Source organism: Penicillium alfredii (assembly GCF_028826965.1).
Source record: "Penicillium alfredii strain IBT 34128 chromosome Unknown utg000002l_segment0_segment0, whole genome shotgun sequence".
Taxonomy (NCBI): Eukaryota; Fungi; Ascomycota; class Eurotiomycetes; order Eurotiales; family Aspergillaceae; genus Penicillium; species Penicillium alfredii.
The window spans coordinates 672,829-698,869 of record NW_026622699.1 but is presented as its reverse complement, the minus strand read 5'-3'; the positions used below and the strand labels follow the sequence as shown (position 1 = coordinate 698,869).

The 26,041-nt window shown below is 47.5% G+C and overlaps 9 protein-coding genes across 9 annotated transcripts; 4 read left to right on the top strand and 5 right to left on the bottom strand.

Annotated features, from left to right (window-relative positions):
• Positions 1-3,291: 3,291 nt before the first annotated feature.
• On the bottom strand, positions 3,292-3,919 carry NUU61_001441 (uncharacterized protein; the record flags this gene model as incomplete). Its single annotated transcript, XM_056652023.1, has 2 exons — positions 3,292-3,633; positions 3,674-3,919. Coding segments are annotated over 2 exons (588 nt in total), but the record flags the coding sequence as incomplete, so codon positions are not given.
• Positions 3,920-6,583: 2,664 nt separating this feature from the next.
• NUU61_001440 (uncharacterized protein) lies at positions 6,584-6,998 on the top strand (the record flags this gene model as incomplete). Its single annotated transcript, XM_056652022.1, has 2 exons — positions 6,584-6,601; positions 6,654-6,998. 2 exons carry the CDS (start codon positions 6,584-6,586, stop codon positions 6,996-6,998), a joined length of 363 nt encoding a protein of 120 aa, XP_056515289.1.
• Positions 6,999-7,835: 837 nt separating this feature from the next.
• NUU61_001439 (uncharacterized protein) lies at positions 7,836-8,588 on the top strand (the record flags this gene model as incomplete). The annotated part of the gene is made up of 2 exons (XM_056652021.1): positions 7,836-7,857; positions 7,906-8,588. 2 exons carry the CDS (start codon positions 7,836-7,838, stop codon positions 8,586-8,588), a joined length of 705 nt encoding a protein of 234 aa, XP_056515288.1.
• A 958-nt stretch (positions 8,589-9,546) lies between these two features.
• Positions 9,547-11,205, bottom strand: NUU61_001438 (uncharacterized protein; the record flags this gene model as incomplete). Its single annotated transcript, XM_056652020.1, has 1 exon — positions 9,547-11,205. One exon carries the CDS (start codon positions 11,203-11,205, stop codon positions 9,547-9,549), a length of 1,659 nt encoding a protein of 552 aa, XP_056515287.1.
• A 1,968-nt stretch (positions 11,206-13,173) lies between these two features.
• On the top strand, positions 13,174-14,142 carry NUU61_001437 (ankyrin repeat domain-containing protein; the record flags this gene model as incomplete). Its single annotated transcript, XM_056652019.1, has 1 exon — positions 13,174-14,142. The coding sequence occupies one exon, from the start codon at positions 13,174-13,176 to the stop codon at positions 14,140-14,142; it is 969 nt and encodes a 322-aa protein (XP_056515286.1).
• A 397-nt stretch (positions 14,143-14,539) lies between these two features.
• NUU61_001436 (uncharacterized protein) lies at positions 14,540-15,059 on the bottom strand (the record flags this gene model as incomplete). Its single annotated transcript, XM_056652018.1, has 2 exons — positions 14,540-14,908; positions 14,964-15,059. The coding sequence occupies 2 exons, from the start codon at positions 15,057-15,059 to the stop codon at positions 14,540-14,542; spliced, it is 465 nt and encodes a 154-aa protein (XP_056515285.1).
• Positions 15,060-16,905: 1,846 nt separating this feature from the next.
• NUU61_001435 (ferredoxin reductase family protein) lies at positions 16,906-18,979 on the bottom strand (the record flags this gene model as incomplete). Its single annotated transcript, XM_056652017.1, has 5 exons — positions 16,906-17,225; positions 17,327-17,477; positions 17,537-17,601; positions 17,667-18,375; positions 18,452-18,979. The coding sequence occupies 5 exons, from the start codon at positions 18,977-18,979 to the stop codon at positions 16,906-16,908; spliced, it is 1,773 nt and encodes a 590-aa protein (XP_056515284.1).
• Positions 18,980-19,948: 969 nt separating this feature from the next.
• On the top strand, positions 19,949-21,328 carry NUU61_001434 (uncharacterized protein; the record flags this gene model as incomplete). The annotated part of the gene is made up of 1 exon (XM_056652016.1): positions 19,949-21,328. One exon carries the CDS (start codon positions 19,949-19,951, stop codon positions 21,326-21,328), a length of 1,380 nt encoding a protein of 459 aa, XP_056515283.1.
• Positions 21,329-24,976: 3,648 nt separating this feature from the next.
• NUU61_001433 (uncharacterized protein) lies at positions 24,977-25,873 on the bottom strand (the record flags this gene model as incomplete). Its single annotated transcript, XM_056652015.1, has 1 exon — positions 24,977-25,873. The coding sequence occupies one exon, from the start codon at positions 25,871-25,873 to the stop codon at positions 24,977-24,979; it is 897 nt and encodes a 298-aa protein (XP_056515282.1).
• Between the last annotated feature and the right edge of the window lie 168 nt (positions 25,874-26,041).

Genomic DNA, 26,041 nt, shown 5'->3' with positions numbered 1-26,041 from the left:
CAGATCACGTGATGGCACGTGATCATGCATGTAGTAGAACGATCGGAGAGTAGGGAAGTCGATCGACCAGGAGACTTCTACTCTCCTACTCACCTACTCACCTACCCTCCACGACCAGCGGGTATATAAGGACACTCATTCACCACCATGTATTTAGTTCTTTGTGATCAATCCTACCATTGTTACTTGAGTACCACTCACAGATTCGACTATAAAGCCAAAACCCTCAACGATCTTGGGAGCTTACTTAGTGATCTCCGATCCCTAAGTGACTGACTTGATCGGCGCCCTAACTGTTACACCTTGCAAGTACCCTAGAGACCCGAGTCCATCTAAGGCCCTGCGCGGCGTTGGTACGGTTGCGGACTATACTTGAGGCTCGCAGTATTCCAAGAGAAGTATCACCCTTTGAGGACCCTACTCACCGTAACCAGTTAGTGGTTCGTAACATAAGGTATATATGTTATAATATCTTGTAGTAGCAGGAGGGGGTGATCCTATCTTATTCCAACACTTATTCTGATTTTTTGGACACCCTCAAAGACATGGATTAAAGTTTTTCTCATTATTTGTACCTTCAGGTTGTCCTTTAGTTTTATTACCTTTATTAGTTTTAAGTTAATAATTCTATAACCAATTATTCGCAGGTTATTTAAATTCTTTATTTAATATAGATTATTTATGGTTAAATATTTTGTATATGGATGTGTCTTCTTCTCCTTTAAATTTAGCATTTAAAACTATTGATAACTTCAATATCATTGATGACCTTCAGCATAAACTACTAAAGAAGGATCCATAACCTCGTCCATTAAATATAATAATTTGAATGAAGGAAAGGCACAAAAATAAAGAATGCTATTTTACTTAAAGGTCTAAATTGCACTCCTCTTAATTGTAATAAACAGCACTGATTACACTAGCTAAAACTCCTATAAGTGTTAAAAAAATAAATCCTTCTTGTAAAGCAGCAGAGAATACCATCTGTTTTGCAAAAAACCCCATTAAAGGCGGAATTCCTGCTTAGATAAACCAATTATGAGAAAATGAATAAGTATCTAGAATTAGACCCGAAGGCTAGTGATCTTACCATGGTCAGGGTATAGTAGTGGTGAACAGGTGAGTAAATATAATTTTGACTACCTTTAAGCAAAGATCGGGATATTCTATTTAAGGAATATAAATAGTTGTTGAAATTTTGTATTAGTCATATAAATTTTATATTTGCTTTATAAAATTTATTATAGTGATTAAATGCGAGGTAAAACTCGTACTTAATCGAAGTATAAATGTATAATTATGATTATAATTATAGCAAATTAAAATATTTGTATAAAAATATACAAATTTACAGAATTAACTTTGGATATACCCAGGTACTTTTTGTGGGATCTGTGCCCCAGTTCAAATCTTATCTCGAGCAAAACATGGGTGTGGCATCAACCATATCGATAAATTCGATTTTCTCGCAGTATACCCTTACGCTCGCTCGCAAGCTTTCGATAAAGCTGAAACTATTCAAAATAGCTTCGCAGCTGCTGGATTAGTCCCTTATAATCCAAATCGGGTTATCGAAAAGCTTGATATTCAGCTTTATACGCCAACACCCCCGGAAGCAGCCAGGGCAGCCAAAACAGTCAATTCTCACCAAAAACGCCCCAAAATCCAAAACAGCTATATCGGCAGGCTTCATCAATCAAAGCTCTATTGAAACATCGCTCCCATAGCCCACCAAGTCCAACTAACGCGGCGCTAGATCAGCTTATCAAAGGCTGCCAACTAGCGATGCATAGCGCTACAATCCTCGCGCATGAAAATAAGGATTTACGCGCAGCCAATGAGAAGCAGAAGCAAAAACGGGCTAGATCTAATAGGCAAATACCTCGAGAGCAAGGCCTATCGGTTCAAGAAGCTCGTGAGCTAATATCGACGCCAAACCAAGCCTCTGAAGCTCAATCGACTGCCCCAGCAGACCTTGGTCAACAAGCTTCGCAGCTATCTACACGGGCGCCACCTCGCTGTAGCGACTGCCGCGAATTAGGGCATCGAAGATTACAGTGCCCAAAACGATATAATTGGGTTTTTTTTGTATATTAAGGCGTTGTGGTGAAAATAAATTAATTTAAATTTTATCTTTCCTGTATGGTGCGCCACTCGCTTGTGTGCGCCGCTCGCTTGTGGATTACGTTACGTCAAGGGCGGAAGGCGAGTTGAGGATGCTGGTAAATGTAGCCAACAAGACTGCTCGGCACAAATGCGAGTTTAAGTCGCTGGGATCAACCTTCGCTTGAAGAAAGCGCGAAGGTGGGCCAACAATATCTTATTACTCATCTTTACATGATTCATTTACTTGATCACTCTATTGTTCTAGCTACTTTAGGTTAGGTACTGGTACGGTTGGTCTGTGCTGTATTTCGTCATAGTTATATCACGTTATAGCAATCCTGTTTGTCTTGAGTGGGTAGATACTAATGGCTCTGGCCTTTTTTGGTAGGAATCCAGTCTTCATTTGGTCATATTCGGGGTCAAGTGTACGTACGTTGTTGTTGTAAATCACCTTTTTTGCGACTGGTCGGTTGCTGATTTTCGCATACTCCGTGTACATATATATATAGACACATGTGGACATGGAGACCATTTCAGCACGCAATCAGGTTCCATAATTCTCCTTATCTAGAACGGCCAATTCATGTATAATTCTTCTCTCAAGCACCGCATACCCCGTATTCTGACCAATTGACACGTAATAACGCGCCAGGTCGATAATATTAACGCTCTGAACCTGAACAGCAGTGCTCTTTCCTATTATGGGGGTTCAACCTAGGGCCCACTTGAGGCCGCTGATAAGATGATAAGGTATAAATCCTTCGGATTTTATCGTGACCGAGCCGCACAAAGCAAAGAAGAGATTAAATCACAGACGGTGGAGTACTGAGTCAATTAGGTATATAGAAACGAAAAGAGAGCTCTGGGTGCTCCTAGACCTTGCCAGGGTGGTAGAGGGCCTTCGGGAGAAGAAAAGCATGAAGATGTAAATAGGGTCGCAAAATGCGAGCCGCCTAGCGGTGGCAGTGTCTGCATAGCCACAGGATTTTGCGTGGCTGGGTTGGCTTGTGAATAAATTCGAATCCAATTTAGTTACATCCTAACCGAAGCTCACCCCTTTCAATGGGATATTGATTCAATTACTCACTTTCTGACACAAACAACTGCCGGCACGCCCCTGGCGCATCGCGCACGTCAACACTGGCCCGTTGGCTGCCCTGCCAGTCACAAACGGTCCCACTTCGACTAGGGCTCGTCCTCGTGCGGACCGGGTACCTCCCTTTCGTGGTGCTGGTGTTTCTGCAACACCTGCATGGCTTCCATAGTACCCGCTCTCAGTTCCGCGAGTTCGCTTCGCAGCTGGCTCGCCAAAATTTGGCTGCGCTCCAGCTCTTCCTGGAAATGTCTGATCTTCGCCTGACATTGACGACGTTCGCTCGAGACCTCTTCTAGACGGACTTGGGTACGATCAAGCTCAGCACTCAGGTCGCGGCTTTCGCGCTCTAGTCGGCGAATGGTTCCTGTGAAAGATTCGTTCTCATGGTCGCGGCAGTGTGCCTGCTGGATGTTCATCCCGTAGATCAGCAACTGCTCGACTCCGTAACTCCCAGGTAGAAATTTGACTCACCTCGCCGGCCTCTTCACCTGCACTGGCACCTCGACTCGATCGAGGCTCCTGCAAGACCTGCGGTGTAACAGCCTCGAGTGATTGACCGAGCGCTTCACATATGGCTCGATACAGGCCAACCGTGCCATTGCTCAAGTTTGATTGCAACATCCACGCATTGGCCTCGGTAGCAGACCAGGCGTAGCCGTCCTCCGCTGCAGGCCTTAAGCGAATCTGGCTGGGAGCAATGGTGAGGCCGAGTCGGTCATCTAGCAATCATCAGATAAGCTACCAAAACAGAGAAAGTGGAGGTGTAGATACGAATGTGTGCCGCTAAAGCCTCGCGACATTGCTCTCTGAGCAAAGCTCGCTTCGCGTTGCTCGACAGAGCCATTAAAGTATTATTTCCGTAATTGTTATCTATCGGCCAGTAGCCTACACGGCGGACCATGGCCTCTTATGTACTAGGAATTAGCGCTCAAAGAGGGGATTTTTTTTTCTTTTTTAATCGTAATTTGACCGTTTGGGATCACCGGGGCTGTTTACTCTGACCACAACCAAGGGTATGGGAAAATCACTTTCCTTCCGCCTGCCTCTGCCTGTCATGGTTTGGGGTATTTTATTCAATTCGAGAACTAATCTTGGTTAGATCTCCGGAGCAGCCCCGTATGGCGGTTTTTATCAGAAATAAACAATGTCTCGCAGCGCACTAGGTCGAATTCCAACCTGAAAAGATGCAGCCGACGATGCCACAAAAATGCTACGAGAACAATTTTCTACATTTATCGCTATCGCCCAGCGAAAGCAAACACCTGTATATTCCTCGCGCCCTCTAGTTTAGGCTTGGTTTCCGCCAGTATCGGCACTCTTAAAAGTGACCTGCGGCCAATATTGAGGTCCAGTTTCGCACGACTGCACATAGAAAACGTACCATCGCCTATAAATAGGCCCTAAATGGCCCGGGAAGATATCTATTGCCTTTTGATCAACGTTCAGAATTAGGAAATATGGGCAATTCCCCACGCAGACCAATGCGCCGAGGCACCGGAGATATTTCAGAGATAACTCCGTTGCTAGCCAGGCCCGTGAATACGCTTCCACCAAGACATAGAAGGTCCATTGACCACACTCAGCACCAGGAAGGGAGAGGGAACACTGGGAGGTTCTACACCCATTCAGCTAGTGGGCGAGGGCAAACTACCCTTCAACTGGGACTTCAGCAAGAGTCCTATGACTCCAGACCTACGGATGCGTGGTGGACATCTCCCGGGGTCCTTGGTTCGGACTGCAAGAGCGGGAAGCAGCCGACTATCACTCAAGACCAAACTCGACAGGACTGGCTTCAACGGCTGCGCCCAAAGCCACATCGCCAAATCTCATCGCCAAAGCGCGGAAGCGGAAACAGATGGGCTTAGTTTAGTATACCAATCACCTGTTCGCTAGAGCGATGGATCAGTGTGTGTTGAAGAGTGGAGTGTTTGTCACCCAAAAGTGGTGGACTAGATCGCAATTCTGATGATTATCTTAAACATAATTCTGAACTAGTCCAGGGCTCCGTATTGTACAACTAAGCCAAAGTAAAGAAAGTAGAGATCAGGAGATTCGCGATAGAAACTGTGTTCCGAGCGACACGGACTTCCCGGTGCATCATTCGGGATTATAGAGTACGACAGTCAACAATATCCAAATCATGCGGCATTATGGTCACCCTCTTAGAACAAACTCGACAATATAGCCTCTCCTTCCAGCGTTTGCCTTTTGAAGGCGTTCAAAATTCTACCCTAATGCACCTAATGGTGCCAAAAATTGCAATGAATTAGGGTATATTGTCTATATGACATCGACAGAGGCTCAGGTATCAACTTTTCTATCACATATCTTCCGCGCTCCTTTGGTGTCATCTCACCATTATTATCGGAGAAACCAAATATGTTACGACTGATGACTACAAGTCTTCTTGGGATATGGAATTTTGCCATATCGACGGCATCAGTACCCTCAGACTATGGGACTGCAAGGAGGAGCTAGGGCAGAATTCGATGGCTTGAAGACGTCCCAGGCTGATGCCCTGGAATTTGTGAATTTGTTAACTAGGCTTAAGTTTTCCCACACTTATGACAGAGTGATAGCTGGGACGGTAGCTTGAATTTCAGTTTGTAGCTTTCATTCACCTTATACAGTTAGGACAATCATTGGATGGCCTATATACTGTACTCTAGCTCCTTTTTCTATGTAATGGCACCGCGCTTCCTAAATTTTCCAGTATGGAAATAAGAGCGGTCTCGAAAATTTTCAATAGAACGAAGACTCAAGAGTCTCTTTGTGCGTTATTCAGTTCTGTGCGCATCGACTAGCCAGCCCAATATTGTATTACGACCGTTAAAGGTCCGGTGCAAGCCAATTAGATCGCAGCGAATTGGTATCAATGGCTCATCCCAATTCGAAAAACGTCTAAAGTCAAGGTTCACGCTTGGTGTCCCCAGTAAATAGCTGTGTTTTGTCTTTAGCATTAAGTCGCTAACGAAGAGCCAGTCAATCACTTTTTCTTCGACCTCCACCGAGCCTGAGCCCCCAAGATACAGAGGGAGTAGAAAGGTACCGGGTGGAGTCAATACATCAGTTTACTAAGCCCCTAGGAGAATGCCTTTTTTGCCTGGGCCCTCAAAATGAAATAACATTCAAAGAGCTTCCGTCATCGAATACCACTATATGACTTCCTATAAGAAGGAAGCGTTAGTTCCGCCAGGATCAGCTTCTCTGCTCTGCATCCTCATTTCCAGAATCGCCCAATCTCTTCTAATGGATTCTCCCGTTTCCGATTCTCGAGCTGGGAGGCCTGCCAAAAGAAGACGTGGATCGGGTGTGGATCGAGAGCCTGGCTCGAAAGAGCCACACGATAACAGGAAGACAGCAAGTACACCAGGAAGGGCAATGCGGCAGGAGGCGAAGGTGAATAAGGTTACGCAGCACGGTATTCCACTCGCTCTAATCAGTCGTTTAGGCAACCTCGGCTTCCAGAACTCATTCTCTCACACACGAACTGGAGCAGCTACTGCACAAGAACCCACCCCTGCTTCCCTACGCTGTGCAGCTGGTCGGTTTCTATCAACGCATATGGGATCGCTATGTGATGGAATATGCCACGAAGATCCGGTTGGGCGAGGAACATCGCCTGCTTCAAGACTCCAACACCTGGCTTGCGAGCGGTAATGAGCAAGTTCAACGACTCTGCACCGAACGGGGGACATTGTTGAGTGAGCGCCGCCAAGCTTCTGAAGCCATCCGCAAAGCCGTTGATGGAATTCTTGAGAACTGTGATAAACACATCCTCTCGTTGGCTGAGTGAGCCTAGTGAACGTTCAAAGGAAGAGAATGGCGTCCTCCACGAATGTGTGTAGACCGAACTGAATATGAGATTACGATGTCGCTTTGTTTCCGGCTATTGAACGTTTGAAGGTCCACAAAAAGGTGGCGTTTAGTCAATTCGAGTAGGTGTTGCCCAGGAGGAAATGATTGAGCGGTTGTTCATGGTCGTCCATGGGCGTTCAAGTGGGGCAAACCTCCCGAACTTCCGCGCGACACGAGGCCCATGTTTATATTGAACGGATCCTAATCAACCTGTGTAAGCTTGCGTTCTCTTCCGCGAGAGCCAACAAGACACCACATCTTTTACGGCGAACTAGCGAAGGCCATTCAACGCATGTTCAAAAAGCACCGCTATTTTTCAGTATCGACTGTCCGCTTATGATAATTGTCTAGTTGGTGATAATAGTGTAAACGCCTCGGCTTTCAACCAATTCATCGTCTACCGAACCTAAGATGCCCAGCAAATGGTTATTTGCAGATCTGCAGCTCTGGTTCTCCGATTGAAGTTGAGACTGTTTATGCCGGCCTGCAAACCAGTTTAGGATGGAGAACGACGAGTGGTCTAATACGAGGTTCAGTTCTGCTAGGGGATCATTGTAGGATCATTATTGGAACTTCTGAGTTCTTGACTTGCAAACCGATTCCAGCCTTCTGTTTGTATGTCCACTGTTGGTTTGGACACTTCCGACTATACAGAAGCCACGAGGGACAATATAAGTATTAGAGCTCGACCGAACTGCCAACCCCTCTCTCGGTGTACCGCTACTAATATCACTGCCAAACAGAACCTCTTTAGATTCGACACCCGTGGAGAAGAATGGAACCCCCTTCTCGCAATGGTGAGTCTGGTCTTTCCTGCATGACGGCTCGACTATTGACCTTTCTAGACCCTCTTCTAGACTTTGATCTGGAGGATTTCTGGTCGACATTTCCAGACACACCAACGGTACCTCCAATTCTCGCAGCTAGCAATGACAGTGTTCGCTACGACAATATTAGCTATGACAGATTCTTTCCCACGCAACCATGTCATCTACCAACACATTCAAACCCAGCAGACGAAGAGCGTCCTATGATCGAGCATTATTTCTCCCCTGACGATACGAAACGGTGCTTCTTCAACTGGATCGGGCCGGACCTGTTATCGCCACTAACCCACACCGATGACATTTTCCTTCATCTTTCCTCTTTCCAACCGTCTGATCCGGTTGATTGGATAGATGTTCGGCTCTCGATTCTGAATAGCGGTACGGAAGAACTCGTGGCGGAATATCCTTTTTTCCTCCCTCGGATCGAAACCATGCTAGGAAATCTCCCGCGGATTCGTGAACAGATACATGGTATCATCACGAAGTACCATCACGCAAAGGGCTCCGAAAATGTTCGGTTTCGACTCAACCTGTGGCCACGAAAGGAGACTATACTGAAACATGTTATGGGGACTACGATTCCACTATCGTCCGCTCACGCTGTCAAATCTGTATCTCCACTGGATCCAGGGGCTTTTGTTCAGAATATAGTTGGGAATTTTGACGATGGATCCCCGTGGAAGGGCACTCTCTATATATGACCGAGCTAGCAATCATGGTAGTACTGAACGAACAGGTGTGGGTTCGTATTTCTTATCAAAATTTTTCAAATCCGGGGAGGCTATCCCCTGCTTCGGGTAGCGTCGAGGGGATACTCTTCCGCTCGACTACCTGTCTCCATAGAGGTTCTTGGGGCGTTTATTATCAGGCCCTCATCAGGTACCCTGGCTCTTAGTAGTCACACCCTGAGCGCAGGTGCCCCGGTGTCTCGCCATAGGGATCCGAAAGCCTTCCATCAATCTTTGAAACGCTCCGAGGTAACAGAAATGTCAACAAGGAACGACTGCCAATAGCCATTTCCGAAGTGGACGAGTGACTTGACAGGTGATTAACATTGCTCGTGACGCAGATTTTCTTGTACCCAAGAGAGCAAGATAAATGTGCTGACCCATCAAAATTACACTCATGACCTACCTACTTGTCAGGAATCGAAACGGCTGATTGGGTGGTCCTAATCCGGATATTCAGAGCGAAAACCGAGCCGTTTGCTTTCTGCAAACGCCAACTTCAACTTAGGTCTTTGGCGGCTACGTTGATCTCCAATGAGCTGAAATATCGATATAGGGAATACACTCCCTTGTTTCCTAACAATTCTATTCTGGACATCGTCTCCCGAGTATCCCATGCCAAGCTAAGGCGCATCCCTGCAAGCCCAAGGCCGGTGCGAAACAGATCGAAGCCAGTAGATAAGTGTGAGAGGGAAAGGTGATGAAAATAACTGGAGCCGTTGACACGCGATTCTCCCCATGCACCGCACGAGAATCCGGGTAGACGTCTTCGTCGGGATTGTGTGTAAATTGTCTTGTAATTGCCCCACACATTGTTTGAGAGTTTGATAACTGATGTGACCCCTCCCCAAAACTTTCGAACGAAGCAGTTTGAAGAGATTTCAAAAAAAAAAAAAAAAAAGAGAGAAACATGTCCAATTTCATATCCATTTTAAGGCCAAGTACACAATTCACCATCTTCATTCAAGTGGCCTTGGAGGAACAACACAATTCTACAGTCGGAAGCTACTTCAATGGCCCTTTCCACATCACTGCCGCCCTTTTCCCGAGAGTCCCTGTAGAGGCGCTTGACGACCTGTTCATGTCCATTCCGAGCTGCTTTACATAACGCTGTCTCCCCGGATTCATCAGTAGCAGTAACATCCAGTCGGCTGTCTTTGAGCAAGAGGTCGATAATGTCCAAGTGTCCATGGAAGGCGGCCAAGGAAAGTGCAGTATACCCGAGGTAAGTTTTGGAATTGATATCGAGTCGCGTTCCCTGGGCAAGGAGTAGCCCTGCAACTTCAAGGTGGCCCATCTCGGAGGCAATGCATATAGGCGAGTTGTCCCAGAACTTTTGGTTGATGTCGATGGTATCAAAGTGAAGCAGTCGGCGTACAATTTCTAGATGGCCCTTTTTCGCAGCGTGAAATAGAGGAGGGGCTTTTTGCACGTTCACTTGTATATTTGCTCTTGCGAGGAATAATTCCACCATGCATAAATCGCCATTAAATGCGGCATGTGTGAGGGATGCCCATCCTTCGGCGTCACAAACGTTTGGATCCAATTCCGCATGATTGAGGAGGACAGATGTAATCGGTATATTTCCATTCCGCGCCGCATTATGAAGAGCTGTACTGCCCATTTTGCCAATAGCGTTGACATCTACATGATTTTCGCAGAGGATCTGTAGGGCTATAGCTGTATGGTTCGCGTGTGCGGCTAAGCAGAGAGCTGTTGCACCAGTCTCATCCGAGGCATTGATATCCACAGCATCATAGGCCAAGAGAATCTTTGTGATCGAATTGTAGCCACATTCTGCTGCGATGTGAAGGGCGGTGCGACCGTAGTTGTCCGTTGCGTTGATATTTATATCATGCATGACCAGAATTGACTTGGCTACCTCCAAGTGCCCATATTCTGCTGCAATGTGAAGGGCGGTGCGACCGTTGCTGTCAGTTGCGTTGACAGAGATCTCTTCATAGGTAAGCAGCTGTCGGACGGCCTCCTCGTAACCCCCTTTCGCGGCTCGATGCAACAGGCTTTGGCCGTGTCTACCCCTGAAGGAGGGATCTGCGCCATACGCAACCAGTAGCTGGATGATGTCTCGGAGGCCAGCCCCTGCAGCCAACCAGAGCGGATTATCTCTGGCATCTAGATCCGTTACCATGGGCTTTTCAGGAGCGAGCTTCGAATGAAGGAGTAGCATTCGGGTGATTGTCACGCTTTTCTTGTGAATAGCGACGCCCAGTGGGGATATTCGTTTGTAGTCTGGTGTTCTTATATCGCTGTTTCGTTCCAGAAGACGTTGCACCAAGTTCTCGTCACATCGAGCGATAGCATACCAGATGGCAGTCCGACGCTTTTTATCCTTGATATCCACAGACGGCTTGAAATCATTCAATAAAAACGAGGCCATGGAGAAACATCCCTTTTTCAAGGCGTATACTAGTGGAGTCTGCTTCTGTTTGTCTTGCCAATCGATACGTGCTCTCTCGTCGGAAAGAAGGATGCAACAAATTGTCTCGTTTCCAGCGCGAATGGCGTGAAAAATTGGTGTGCGAAATTTGCGATCAGTCGTGTTGACGTCCGCTCGGTGATTGCGCAACATTTTTTCCACAAAGCTTGCTTTGCCTTTCAGAACGCCCCAAAGCAAGGCAGAGCTGCATTGTTGTCGTACATTGAAATTGTACAGATAGGGAAGGAATAAATCATTCATAGTCCGGTTAAGGCAAGCCAGCGTAAGTAAATCTTGAGATTTGTCAAGGCTGTCTGCTATGCAAAGAAGGACTTCAGGAGGAAGACCAAGGAGAAACATCTATTTATCACACCTGCATTAGTTTACACGTTGATTGTTATTGAGGCACAGAAAATATCTCACATTGGTATCGGAGTTAGGAGATGAGGAGATGAGGCGCGGTTGGCTTCGCGTAGAATTGATCTGGTGGATGATATTGCTTGAAGTTAAGGAAAGGAGGAAGTTCTGTGCTATTTTATATCCTTCGCCCTCACACATCATCATCGAAGCGGCTTTGTAGTTATACTAGGAAGTAAGATTGCGTGGTTGATGCACAGGCTGTCAAGCCACTCAGGCATTTCCTAGGAGGATGTTGGCTCCTAGGAGCAGTCCTGCTACTATCCATTGGTTAATAATCACGAATTCTTAAGATATACACCGACTGGGTTCCTAGGGGCTATAAGATGCCTCGATGGTGGCCAATAATCTTTTGCCGTTATCTGCATGTCTGCTTATGACGTTTATCATTCCTAGGGACTGGTTCATGCGCACGAGACTAAATCTATTCAGTCAGCTGATAAGAGCGCTTCATACACCACACTTCTTCTTAAGTGCTTCCAAAGATGGTTATGGCGGTTTATCTACTTCCCTGGTCCCCAAGTCAAGAGTGTATGAGCACATCAAACTGGACCCCTTGTGTTCCAAATTCGGTTCCATAATATCCTACGTGGTAGAATAGCAATGACAATATTTTAGGTAATTTCAAATTTTCCGTCATTGTAGAACCGGGTGGTAAACGTGAGGTTTGAATGGGCTTGATATGACGGCTGCCTTGGGTACGTCAACAACACCATGCGCTGGACCAAAGAAGGAAAGGACAAGATAGTGGGTACACACTGTTACGCAATTTTTAAAACTTCTCTGGATCTTTTGTGGGGCGACTATCGATAAGAAAACCTGAATAAAACAGCCAGGTTGTTTATATAGCATTCTGCCGAGGTGGTTCAGGCCTTGATAACTAGTCAGGCTAGAGAATGGTCATGAGTATCGAGTTTCTAGGCTCCTTTGCTATTGTCACTGTACATTTAGATAGCTTGGTTTGTTCCTGGGAGCTTCCTCCATGCTCCAAGTTTGCGGCCTGCAACTTCTCCTAGGAGGCCGTACAATACTCCTGGGATACTCATGCATCCTAGGATCTGGTAGCCGGAAGCTGGGGAACTGCAGCGACAACTCCCAGGGCCGTCTTCTGCTTGACGAGACTTGGGAATTCCGAGGCGAATTCCCTCGCGAAGCTCCGGGACTTGGTCAATACGCTCTAAGCACTGTGCAATCAATTGGTTACTGTAATATTCAAGCCCAGGAATAGGCTAAGTATTTCATGGGCTTGGAGTGACCAGACTCAGCGGTCTGGCTATTTAATCCTGACTATCCACCCTTCTGGGCTCTGCTCATTTACACCCGGAACAAAACCCAACCCGAATTCTCATCCAAAATGGTACGCCCCATCAGATTGAGAACTGACACTTGATAACGACCCACTCCTTATTAGCCTACAACCAGGCGCCAACAGGCTCTACTCGCTCGCTTTTCGGAAGCCCGTTCGCAATCGAATGTTCCTGCTTTCCTGGAGGCCCTAAAGGAGCTGAATACATCGATAAACTTACGGGACAATCGAGGACGAACATTCTTGTGGCACGCCGTTTACCTGTGTAACCGCGACAACACAAAATTTTTTTGAAGTGCGGCGGGGATCCTAGTCTGGCAGACAACGACGGAGTTACACCTTTCGAGATCGCTTTACATGGGGGCGATGATGTCGCAGCGAGGCTGTTGCTGACTTTCATGTCTATCAACTCAGCATCGAAGGTACTCCCGGATGGACCAAAGCTTGGTTATCTACTTTTGCGCCATACTGGGAAATTCCAAAATGCCGACCTCCTGAAGATGCTTCTCGACTTGGGAGCAAATGTAAATATCGTCAACTCGGACGGTCAATCCCCTTTGCTTCTAGCGACCCATCGTGGCGACCTAGAAGCCATTGAAATACTGCTGGGTCGACCCGATATCGATGTCCAGGCCAAAGATCGATATGGATCCACTGCGCTACACGTTGCTGCCCGGAATAATCAACTCCAAGTAGTGGACTTGCTTCTACAAGACCGACGAATCGACATCAATGGGCTCGACAGGTTGGGGAACACCGCCTTCTGGTGGTCTTCATGCCTCGGGCACGACAAAGTTAGCAAGCGATTTCTGGACGAGCAGAGGCTGAACGTCAATTTCCCAGGCAGCAGATACGGTCTACGAACAACTGCGTTCTACCTTGCTGTATACCGGAATAATCTACCACTGGTCTCCCATATGCTTGCAGCGACACATCGGCCGCGACTGGATCCAAACATCCTAGGCGACCACCTATGGAGCCCTCTTGGAACTGCAGCATACCGAGGGTCCTACGAGATGGTAAAGCCCCTACTAGGTGCGAAAGGCATTCGAATCAATGCAGTCGACGAAAGCGAAGATGACCCCCTCTGGCTCGCCATCCGAAGGGGTTCACGGTCGGCAGTCGAACTTTTCTTGAGCGAGCGGGCTCGACTAGATATCAACTGCCAGAATAACAAGAGCGGGGATACGTATCTGTTGGCTGCGGCTCGTGGCGGTGATCTACACCTGGTAGACATTATACTCGGATTTGGGGGCGTTGATCTCAATGCAAGAAAGCAACAGGGCGAAGGTGCACTGGAAGTCTCTTATCGCCATAAGCACGACCAAGTTTTTCAAAGGCTGACCGGTCAGGGGGCAGTGTATTGACGATGTTCTTGATTTGTTAGTCAATCTATGGTGGATCGGGCTGATGAGAGATTTTCTTCTAGCTTTTAGACAAATAAGTAGGTAGATCTCATTCACCATCAGCAAGAGCTAACTTATTGCTCCCAAGCCCTACCGACGATTTTGGCCAGCATAGTGAGGGATTGCGTAAAAGCCGATCCAAATTGGACCAGCAGCATTTTTTCATATACTCCCTGCTTCTATTGAGTATATTTTCCTTTGTGAAATTCTCTGCGAGGTTCCTTTTTCTAGCTAATTTATACTGTAGTTGTACAACTTTTGTCAAACTCATCCAGTAAGATCAGTCAATTTCTTTTTCATTTGGCGGTCTGTTTTATCGAACTTGGACGACCTCAGAAATTCAACCCTGACCACGCAATTAACTCCCATGGTGTCCTTCATTGTGCGACAGGCCCGGGTTGTTCCATAGGCGGTGGCATGTAAAAGGAGGTGTATTGTGGCACGCCGTACTTCCGTTGGTGGCATAGTAGCTCTGCCAGAAATCGGTGCATGACGAGCTGTTGGCGGATAACTGATCTTTGTTGGGATACCAAGCGCTGCGGTCATTAGCCACGGAGATATCAAGTTGTTCCTGGCCCCTGAGGGTGCGGTTGAGTCGGAAGCTGCGGCAAACTTGGAAGTTGGAGATATTTCGTGCAAACACCGAATCGGTGAATGTTGTCCACGCGAGGACTCCTTGGCAATTAGGTCCATCCCAGGCGTTGAGTTGGAGCGGAGCGGAAAGCTTCTGGAATCAATCAGCAGAAAACTTGGGATTATTTGATGATATTGACACAATATACTTGGATGGTAGGACGAGAGATACGAGATGGCTGCTGTGGCGCAAGAGCTGCGGCAAACGCCACAATGAGTGGGATGGCCATCGATAGCGCCGTCATGGTGGATAAGTAAACGATCGAGAAGCCGGTGGTTTTTCAAGCTCTTTTTAAATGATAGGGAAATTATAACCATCGTTTTTGAACATATGTGGTTCTCTCCCTGAGTCTAGACGGAGGCCTGGTTTACCCATATTTCAACGGCGTTGGCCATCTTCAATGATGCACCTCGAAGAACTGAGTGATTGGTTAACATATCAAAGAAATTTTTAACGAGCATTCAAAAAGCCACAATATAGATCACGTTGCTCTGGTCACCAACGCTCGAAGATCAGATTTGTAATGCGCGATGGTCTTTTGATGGATTCTCCATAGGACCCCCCCCCCCCCATAGCTACTTCATTGTTAGCCTCAAAAAACAAGAGAGATCAGAAGACCACTGTGCGGAAAGTCACTAGGCATCACTAGGGTTTCATACTAGTCAGGACTTTGAACGACATCAAATAACGGCCATTCTTGCGCACTCATCTAGACCCAGCACTATATCTACTTTTAGATTCTATACATTAATACACAAGTTCTTTTATTAGACCCTTGTGCCATTTTGAGTGAGTTTCATGCAACGAGAGAAGGGATAAATGTGAACGGTCTGGTTAAACAGCCTGTTTACCTGGAGCTGTTTAACCAGACTGTTCACCACGGAAATCTACCTTTCGCTTTTTACGTATACCAACTATTTTCAACTGATCAATACCCACCATTTCCCTAGACCTGAGGATTGGATCCCATCAATTTTTGCCTTCTTTCAACGTCTGCGCCATCAAGGTTGTGCTTGTGTAAAGTGGACATTCCTGGTTACCAGCCGTCCTTCGTTTCGATCCAGCGACCTGTTTTTTTCCTCGCCCCTCGGTTGAGGATTCTTCCTTGCCCGGTGTTTGCTCACGAGTGGCGCTTGGTATGTCCTGTTATTTTCGTATGTGACGGATCCACCGACCTTGTGAACTTGGCCGGGGCGCGAGACTGTCTGACCCTGAAGCAAAGAACGACGATGCGGTTTCACGGTAACCACACAGTTTATAGCCGTTTATACTCTAGTCCAGAGACATATTTCGCAGCTCTGTTTTCACTGAAGGTGGTTTACTCACTTATCTTATCCCGACGCAAGAATAGTTTATTATATAGACGATAAATGTTCCAGTGTCCTACGTTTTCCAGGGCCGTTCCAGGGCCGTTCCATGGCACATGAATTCCTACTACCCTCTACTCAGCTTCATTAGCCAGCCTAGACTCCGATATCCTCCGGCATGCGTTGGCTGCTCGGTACCAAGTTATGGGTATCTGCCAAGTATGGATAGTTCTCCATTTACGTTATGTGAATGCTAATCGGGCGTCGAAAAGATCCAAAGTCTTCGTGCATACCTACATCCCTAGTATTGGACAAGGCAATGGAGACGATGGCGCCAGCGGCCTGGGTCCCGCTCACCTATCACACCCTAGAGGTAGACCTAAGAGAATTGGGCCGTTCTCTGCACAGGAGAGCCCATCCCATGACCTCCACCCCTTCATCAAGCCAGTTGGCAACCTGCGATGCGAACGTTGCTATGGTCGGCGGTCCGCCTCATACCAGCGCAAACATTTGTGCGACCCAGTGACGTACCCACCCGTAGGTGTCTGCTCGCGAAGGAGAACGGATTGTGCCGCGACAAAGGAAAGGCTTCAATCCGGTCGCGAGACTCCATCTTGGGTTTGCGAGTTACCTGCAGGATGAATGACAGAATGGGAAGGGGAATGTTACCAATAGTACGGTTAGAGAAATACAAAACAACCGCAAGAAAAGGACAGGGTCACGAATAACAGTAGGAGATAAGTTGTTCAGGAGAGCTATGACTGAAATTTGAGAATTATCAAACTACTGTCCTTCGGCTAACTTGGATTTAACCCATTTGTTGTGGTTGCTCTCGGGGTGCTCCTTGACCGGCTCATTCCGGGGCCAAGGGTGGCCACTCTCTGGAACCGAGGGTGCTACTTTGGACGGTGTACCCATGCTGGATAACTCGTAGTTCAATTCTGTTAAGTTGTTGACTGTAGACTCGGCGCCACCGAGCGTATTATCATTGCGTGCCCATTCATGACATGGCCCAAGGTCGAAATTCACCAGTCGCAAGCCAGCACCAGTCCGGGGCTGAACGGTTTTCCTCACTACCTTGCGCAGTGGTGTACCCGCACATACTAAGAATTGTTAGACGCAGGAACAGAGTAGACAACATAGCATAATCCTCCAAGGGGAAAAGCAAGAGCGAGAGGGGCGAGGACGAAAGAGTTCTACCTACCAGCCACCACCATGTCTCCGCGTTGGTCATTACTATGTCGCAGGACTTCCTTCTCCGTTATGCGTGAATAATGAGAAAAGTGCATGCGGGCGCTTGGTTTGGAAGAAAGGGGGTGTTTGCCGTCTGGACAAAAGAAATTGATCTGCAAGATCTATAAACAGTCAGGATAGTGTCTGTTTTCAATCAGAAGCGTACAGCGCCGAGTCTTACATTGAACCCTCCACGGTCCAGACTGAGAATGTCTTGTACCAAGTCATCCGCCCATTGTGCGAAACCTGTGGGCATCAGTTCAGCTACAAAGCTAGTGTACGGACGCGGCCAGAGGGGCATTGAGACTTACACCAGTCCTCGACCTTGACTTGCCAAAGAACCACCAACTTCCGTACCATAGCTCTCCGGTCAAGACTAGCTTGGACTAACATTCCTATATATGGAAGTATTCGGAAGAATCCGATATCTTCCACAATGAATAGAATTGTTCCACACTGGCAGAAATTGTCCGACCGTCCGTATGGTCCTAGGATAATGACCAGCTTTTCGATCGGAGTGTTCAATCTATCTCGAAAAGGTTTCTTAGCAAGGCCCTGGCCCCGACGGGGTCTGATCACTAAACGCAATATGCGTCGGGTGCCTTCATCCTCCCAGAAGGCAACGTAAAAGAGGGGAAGCTGCAGGCAGAGGCGAGATCCGCCACGTGGCATCCACAGCTGCACATACTGGCCTGGTCGGATGTTCCATGAGGCAGGTACCGTGACATCAAGCCACAGGAGGTTATTGAAAGAGCTCACAACCATATCGTGCCGGCCGTTTCTCCACGGCTTGTGTGCCAGCACGGTCCTGGTGCACTCTACTGCGGTGAGGCCGATCCATAGACAGATGGCGCCCAGAAGATACCAGCGGTATACGGAATGTCGCTCCACCAGGTGATAGACGAGGGCGCCGACGGCGATCGCCGCCAGGAGATAGTGACACTTCAGAGCAAATTGCCTGTGAGATCGCACAACCACGGCATGAGTCAACGGCACCACGAGGAACATAGCACATACCGCCTACCCTGGGTTAGCCGTGGGCTGTTTCAGCACTAGAAGCGACATATATATAACCAACCAAGGGATGCGTACATACCACGAACGGAACCATATGCCGGGTTGTCCTCAGGGCTGAAGTTTTGGCAATGGAAAAAAGAAGCGACCCGTGAAACAGACTATGGAGCACACAAAGCCGGCCCACCCATCGGTGCATCCATGCCATAGTCTGGCGATCTATATGGAGAATATCCGCCGGGAGACCAAAGGTCAGTCCGGTGCATAGGGGTATCAGGTGAATGACGGCCAAAGACCCGGCCCTTCGTTGGGCTCCCGCCCAGGAGTGCGTCCATAGACTCAACCCAAGGACATTAGCTGCAAACAAAGTGGCAACTGCGAGACCTTCCCGATACGTGTCGATATCCACCTTTCGGAAGATCCATGGCGAAGGAGAATTTAGGCGCCGCCATGAGATCACGTGACGATGTCCGAGCATCCAACAACAGCATCGGTGCCCGAGCCAATAGGTCAGCCAGATCGCAAGAAGGATGGCAACACAAAGAGCATATAGGTCCGGGGTGGGAACCTTGGAGATCCAGTGGTTCAACTCGAAAGCCACCGGGGACATTCTGTTTACCCTTCGGCGGCCAAGCGAGGTGGCATCTATTTAAATACCTTGCGCTGGTCATTCTCCAGTCCTCCATTCTATGCGGCGGATGTAGTTCCACGTGCTTCGTTCTGTCTATCTGAATTTTTGCGGGCTATACGATGTCAAAAAGTCGCCCTTCGCCTATGCTGTCTCCGCCGTCACGACGTCCCGCCAGTTTATGAGGCCTTCCGGCTCGATTAGACACTGCAACCTTCCTACTTTGGAGTCGGCTCCGCTACCATTGACGAAGCCTATATCGCATTAGTTTCCGCCATGGACTACTTTCGCGGTGTACTTTTCCGTTCCACATCGCAGTCTCTTCATTCTAAACGTCATCCAGCGGCCTGACCATGACTGAAACCGAGTTCTCTAGCTTTCCTGAGTTTGATAGGCAGCAACCCTCGTCCTGCCTGCGCTTGATCCGGACCCGGCAGGGTGTACAGATCGTCTCGAAATTGGTGTCACCACCTATACTCTTTGATTGTTTCTCGAACCCCAACGCCAAGCCTCCCTAGTCTATATAAGGTATAGCCAGGGAATAATAATATTCCTGTATCAGTATCAATACAAGCAGTTACGTTTATTAATAATACATGTCCATGTATCGTAACTTCGTTCTCAATTCAAGGCAGCTGGAATGTTCCATTATGATGCAAACAAGTCAAACTCTAGAGACTGAGAGTGCCTCGAGAACCTGGCCAGGTGTCACTTTCCTCTACCACTCCAATATTGAAGTGACAGTCAAGGGGGCTTACTTGTTACCAGACATTGCCAATAGTGACTTACATAACCTTGCTTACACGCAGAGTACTCATGAACCTGCTCATCAACATTCTCAGCCTGTCAGCCGCAGTTCTCTTTAATTTTGCGTTCTGTGACACCCCTTGGTAGAAGCTAACACACAATGATGTTGCTAGACTCCTTAGTGGCATCTTCTGCCTTTGGGGGATGACTTACACTCCTTTCAATAATGATGATGCCTACCGACCTGAATTTCCTGATCTCTGGGAACGGACCCCCTCGTATGCCCCCACTCCTGGTTACTTGGACCGCGAATGGACGCCATCAGTAATCTGCCCTTCACCCGATGCCGAGAATATAGTTGGTGAACGTTCAACCTCCTTGCACCAACATCCGCCCGACCAACCGAGTTTTCATGCAGCGGTGGAACATGAAGATGGAAGTGCGTGGGATGAACACTCTCCAGACTGTATTCACTACCAGATCGAGTGGAGGGCTAAATTGAACAATCGGGTTGTGGTGAAGGATACGGAACAAGACCTGACTCTCCCGCCCAGTTCTTATTGGGAACAGATCAAGGAAGACGCTGGAAGTATTCTACGACGAAAGATAGCCCGCAGCCGACGAGTCAGACTAGATGATACCTCCCTGGTGTTATCTGTAAATGACCGTTCCCAACGTGATCTTACGAAACGCTTCGAAGGCACTCGTATCGATTGGACAGCGGTGGAAAAGCAGCTGCTAGCGTGGGGCCATCTGTATCGTCGTGGCAAGAAGCCTAGACTCCAGATATCGATTAACTACATGGAGGATAGTGGGCCTCTTCCTTCTAGAACTGATAAGAGAGGAAAATCATCGGTTACCAAGCGGATGCTTGCTGACCGAGACGCTCAGATTGACGCCGAGCAGGTCTCCGGCCAACATTCTGTCTGGCGCGAGGTGTATCGTGTAATGCGATGCCCTGGGCCTCCATGTCACCACGAAGGACAATATTGCTGGCAAGATCCAGAGGGCAAAAGACACTATAGATTGAAGACACACCATCTGAAGGACCTTGTTAAATACGTGGAGCAAGGAGGAGTCCTCGAGACCCATGATGATATACCAGATAGCCTTCGCGAGCAGCTATATGCTGAGGACAACCAACGACTTGAAAAGCGGAAGAAAACCACGGATAGTTCTGCAGTCGCTTCGATGTGTCCTCCGATCAATATCAATGTCCTCCCAGCTGGAACATCTGAACAATTGATGCCTACCCCTGCTAATGACGCCACTTCTGCTAAGTCGGGCTGCGCTGAATCAATCATGGTTCATGGTTTGCTTGACGTCGCTGTCGAGAAATATACCGAATGGCAACAGTCACGGGTGAGCAACGAGACTTTCAGGGATAATCTCACCAAAGCACGCGACGTGACTCTCGAAAATTGTCTTGATCTCATGCAGATTTATGAAGATCAAGACCCAGGTTTTTTTGTCAAGCATGGCGTGAAAGTAGGTGCAGCCCGGCGGTTCGTACGCGACATCGGCCTTTGGGTGAAACGATGCGGAGACGTCACTTGCAATGAAAATAATAGTAATTTAGTCTAGATATGTTGCTGAATAGAGGACAGCCCACACCGGCATACTACATACTACGTTTATCTCTCCGCATGGTTTCGGTGTGTACTTTCATACCATCGGCTTACCACCTGATACACCTACATCCATGTTACGTTTGTACGGATGGCTTTGCGGACAACCCACTAAATTAAATAAGCTCCAGTTTTCATATTCTAAACACACGGAGCTTGTGTCGGCCCGAATTTGATCGTGGTATGAGTCATCTTATCACGTGCCTCAGTCATCCTTCCTCTCGGTCTTCCCGAGTCAGACTCCAAGAAACTACTACGATGGCAACGCACCGTCACCAGTCCTCTCTAGAGGGAGTTCTGGATTTCTCAACACCCTTGTCATTAAAACCACAACAGCACGAGTCGGCTAGGAACCTTGTGATCGGGCTTGTACGTCAATATGGCCTCGAAAAAACCGTTCGGAAGGGCTATAAGCCTGCGACACTTATCCAGGCTACCCTCGAACACGTTGCGTCTCCAGATACTTTTTTGACTTTCTTCCTTTCATACATCTACGAGGACTATTGTTCGGAAAAAGGACCTTCCGACATTACTCACACCTTATCATACTTCGACGGTTTCTCTTCATGGGAACCTGAACAAATAAACAACGTCCACGAAGCTCTGGAAAACTTCGCTGAGTATATCGTTGAAAATTTTCTACTCCCCCGTGTGTTACTTCCTCGGTTGTATGACGGTAACTATAATGAGCATATGTTGATTATCAATTGCAGTCAGGGCCTCGTCTGTCAAGACACCACAACCAACGCCCACATCGTTATCGTCGTTGCAGAGCTCAACCCCGACCGGGACAAGACAGCGTGTATCAGTTTTACGACAGAGTTGCCTTGTACGCGATCGCCACCGCTGTGTAGTGTCCCGGAAATTCGACAGAGCTGAAGCCAGAAAACGGTTCACTCAGGATAAAGAACATTGTGCAGACGATGACGGGAACCTGCTGAAGAACGAATCAAGTGACCAATTTCAGTACCTGGAGGTTGCCCACATTCTACCGCACTGTCTGACTACAGTGGCATCCGGAGACTTGGATTTGGTAGGTCCAATCTGCAACGTACGACTTCGCCACCACTAATGTGGCGCCCAGAGTGATTCAAAAAAAAAATGTTCTTCGAATCTTAGATATGTTCGACCCTGGTATCGGCCATCTTATCGATGGTCCAAAGATCGACAGCCCCATAAACGCCCTCACCTTGACGCTGGACTACCACCGATTATTCGGCGAATTTCAGATATATTTCGAACGCACTGGAACACCACACCAATATAGGATTGAGTCGACAGAACAGAGTCCTTTCTTACGTGACCCTTTATTTCCTGTCACCCGCACGCTGACCCTGAGTCCCAATCGTACAATTGACCCTCCTTCCGCCCGGCTTCTCGAGGTCCATCGTGCCATCGCACTTATTATGAAATTGAGCGCCGCCGGTGAGTATATTGAGAAAGTTATCCGTGACATGGAGGAATTGGATGTCAGAGAAGATGGGTCGACACATTTGGGATATCTTACTGGCCTTCGCCTTGGCGGGTGGTTAAAGACTCTATCTGTGTGTTAATCTTATGTACCTACCTCTTCATACTATATTCCTGAAACAAGTGTCACCACCGATAGATCTCCAGAACAAAGAATAAGGGTTCTAGTACATGTGTCGTACTTTCATCCCGCTTCTATGCGTCGTATCGCAATCTACTGGGCGAGCTCAATATGGTCAATCTTGTAAACGGCCTTATAACAATGATCAATTGTCATAATTCAACATCTATACTAGCGATCTGTGAGAGTGTAATATCACAGATGATAAAACCGTCAGAAGGATTCAACATATCCTGGCTTCATAAAGTGCAGCTCAAACACTTAAGTTTTCCATTTTCTTGCGGAGTAAGTCCTCCATTGGAAGCTGCCGATCGAAATCTAATTCTCCTTTGTTTTATAAGCATATGTTGTTCTCGGACGCCTGATTACTTACCAATTTCATGCTCCTTGCAAGCACTTCGCAGCGATTTGACCGAGATGCACAATTCTATACACTCAGCCGGCACCCACCGATAAGCAACCCAATAATTTGTATTTATCCAATTGAGGCCTTTTTCCCGAAAGGGAGTCCAAGACTCCACCCCCAATTTCTCAGCCAAAGTAGTTGTGCGACTGAACAGTGCTCTCATAGCAAGAAGCTTCGAGACATCAATCACGGCTATAATATCTCCTCTTAGGTCGTTGAAACCCCAGTGTTCGATAAAACGCAATATTCTCGCTGGGCTATCAGACATCGCAATGAGGTCTGAAGGTCGCTTCCCCTCGCAGTGATTTCTCAAACTGTCCTGATCGACCAATGAGCTTTCGTGTAGAGGGCCTCCGTGATCAGAAGGTAGCGTGAATGGCTGTCTTGAAGAACGGAAACCAAGCTGTTTGTCATATCGACTATGGCTGTTTGACCGCATTACGCGATAGAGGATGTCTGGAGTGTTCGGCTCGGGGTGATCTAAGTGCCCGAAACTTCGGCTCAAGAGAACTTTATTGAGAGTGTTGAGTATTTTTATATCCGTCGGGAAAGTCAATCTAGCATCGACAAGCCTGCTTCTGATGTTTTTTTTTCTTTCTGACAATGGGAGCTCTTCGTTCGCTTCTTCGTACTCGAGGCTTTGGCGTGGGACGTTTAACGCGCTTCGTGAGATCTGCGAAGCTATGAGCCCGAGGCTATCGGCAAGAAATATTTTATCGTCAAGGACGTTGACAAGACTTTGCCGTAAATCGTTGTATTCCTCCTGCAGTTGAGCATTGCGTTCTTTTTCTCGGTTTTGCCTCTTTTGTTCTTCTCTGAGTGGTTCATCGTCAAAACCGATATAGCGACCCTTTGTGACGGCGACCGCGCGAAGCCCATATCTTTCATTATCATCGTGTTCGACCATCTCGTTGAAGCAAACAAAGTGAACGCTGGCTTCTGGGCTACGCAACATCCTCCAGACTCCTGTTGAGGGGAAGCCGAAAACGGTATAATGTAATTCCGTTCCGAAGGGATGTCAACCAGCCCAGCATTATTGCATATTCAACGTCATCCGAGAATTTATGGGGCGGGTCTTTGGTGGACCTTGATGTTAGAATTCCAAAATAGTGAGAAAGGTGGAAATAGTTTCAAATAACTCCTTGGCACCTCGGATGATACAGAAAGCCCCGGCAATGGGAGTTAAGTCTAAAAGTTATTGCTGCAGCGATGCTCGAACACTGAGAAACTCTCTGTGGGACCCTCTGCCTAGTCCTTAGCGCAGATCATTTATTGACCTGACCGCACGAAATAGGGGCCACGTGAATACAAAGGGTTGGTTTTTCATCGATTCTTAATGTTTTTATCGGAATTTATCACTCGTATCAAGATTGCTCGATACCATTAAGATTCACTATCTAACATGCAAAGCTTAACGGTGTAGTTTGATGTAAAATGACGATTTAGCACACAATCCGCAATTTTTGGAGGGCCGCAATATAATGCTGGCCGTTCAATAGATATTCTGCACTAATGCCTCGGAAGCGGGGCGGTAAAAGTGTTAGTCAGAATGCATTGGACAAGCTGATTTCGAGAAACACTATAGAGGAGTTATGATAATGGAGAGGCTATGCCTCAACGGTTAGGCCTGCGTGCCGGAAGTGTCCCTGGGCGCTCTCCTCCCTTGCTCCCACCACGTCAACACACCACTCGAGAAAGTTATCGAATCCTTGATCCGGGTTATCTTCATAAGATGGCCAATGTCGCCGAATAAAGGCTTTTAGCTCCGCAAAGAACTCCTCAATGGGATTCAGGTCTGGAGAATACGGAGGTAGATACATCAGCTTCACACCAGCTTCTGAACACATCTGCTCTATCCGTTCTGAGTGGTGAAAGGATGCGTTGTCCATGACTAATACGGATCTCGGCTCAGGCCATTTTCCACAATGCTGGAGAAGCTGCTCAATAAAATCCTCAAAGACGGATGCATCAGTCGAGCCTTGGAACACTCGAGAGAAAACAATGCCATCTTGGGCGTATGCAGGCAGTATCTGATATCGTTTATCACGATGGAATTTGGACACCTGAACTGGTGTCGTTCCTAGTGGGGACCAACCCGTTCGCCTGAAGCCTATCCTTTTATCACATCCAGATTCATCCACGTAGACAAGGTGGTACGAATGGAAATCTGAGATAAAGTGAAAGTACTCATCACGTAGGTCTTGATTGCGCTCTCTAGCTTTGACGCGCGCAGTCTTTTTTGACCAGCCTTTCGATGCAAGAGCGCGGCTGATGCTAGATTTTGTTGCTTGGACATCGAATTCGTCCCGTAGAAAAATCCCCATCTCGTCAAGATATAGGTTGGGCTTTTCGAGCAGGTGATCGCAAAGAGCTTCTAGCATAAATGGAGTGAGGCTTCGTGGCCGTCCGCCTTTGTTAGGAGGCGCCTTGACGCTGCCAAACAGCCGTATATTGGAAGAGATTCTCAGGATGGTGCGCTTGCTGCAGCCGGCAGCTTGTGCCATCTGCGATACAGATAGTTCTCCACTGTGGATCATGTCATATATAAGCTCATGCTTTGAAGGGGCGAGGTTTGGAGCCATCCTGCTATGATCACTCGTGATTGATTGTTTAGGTCTCCTGAACCAAGGGAGAAGGGTTTCAAGGTGGGGTATGGAGGTGTCTGGCGTATT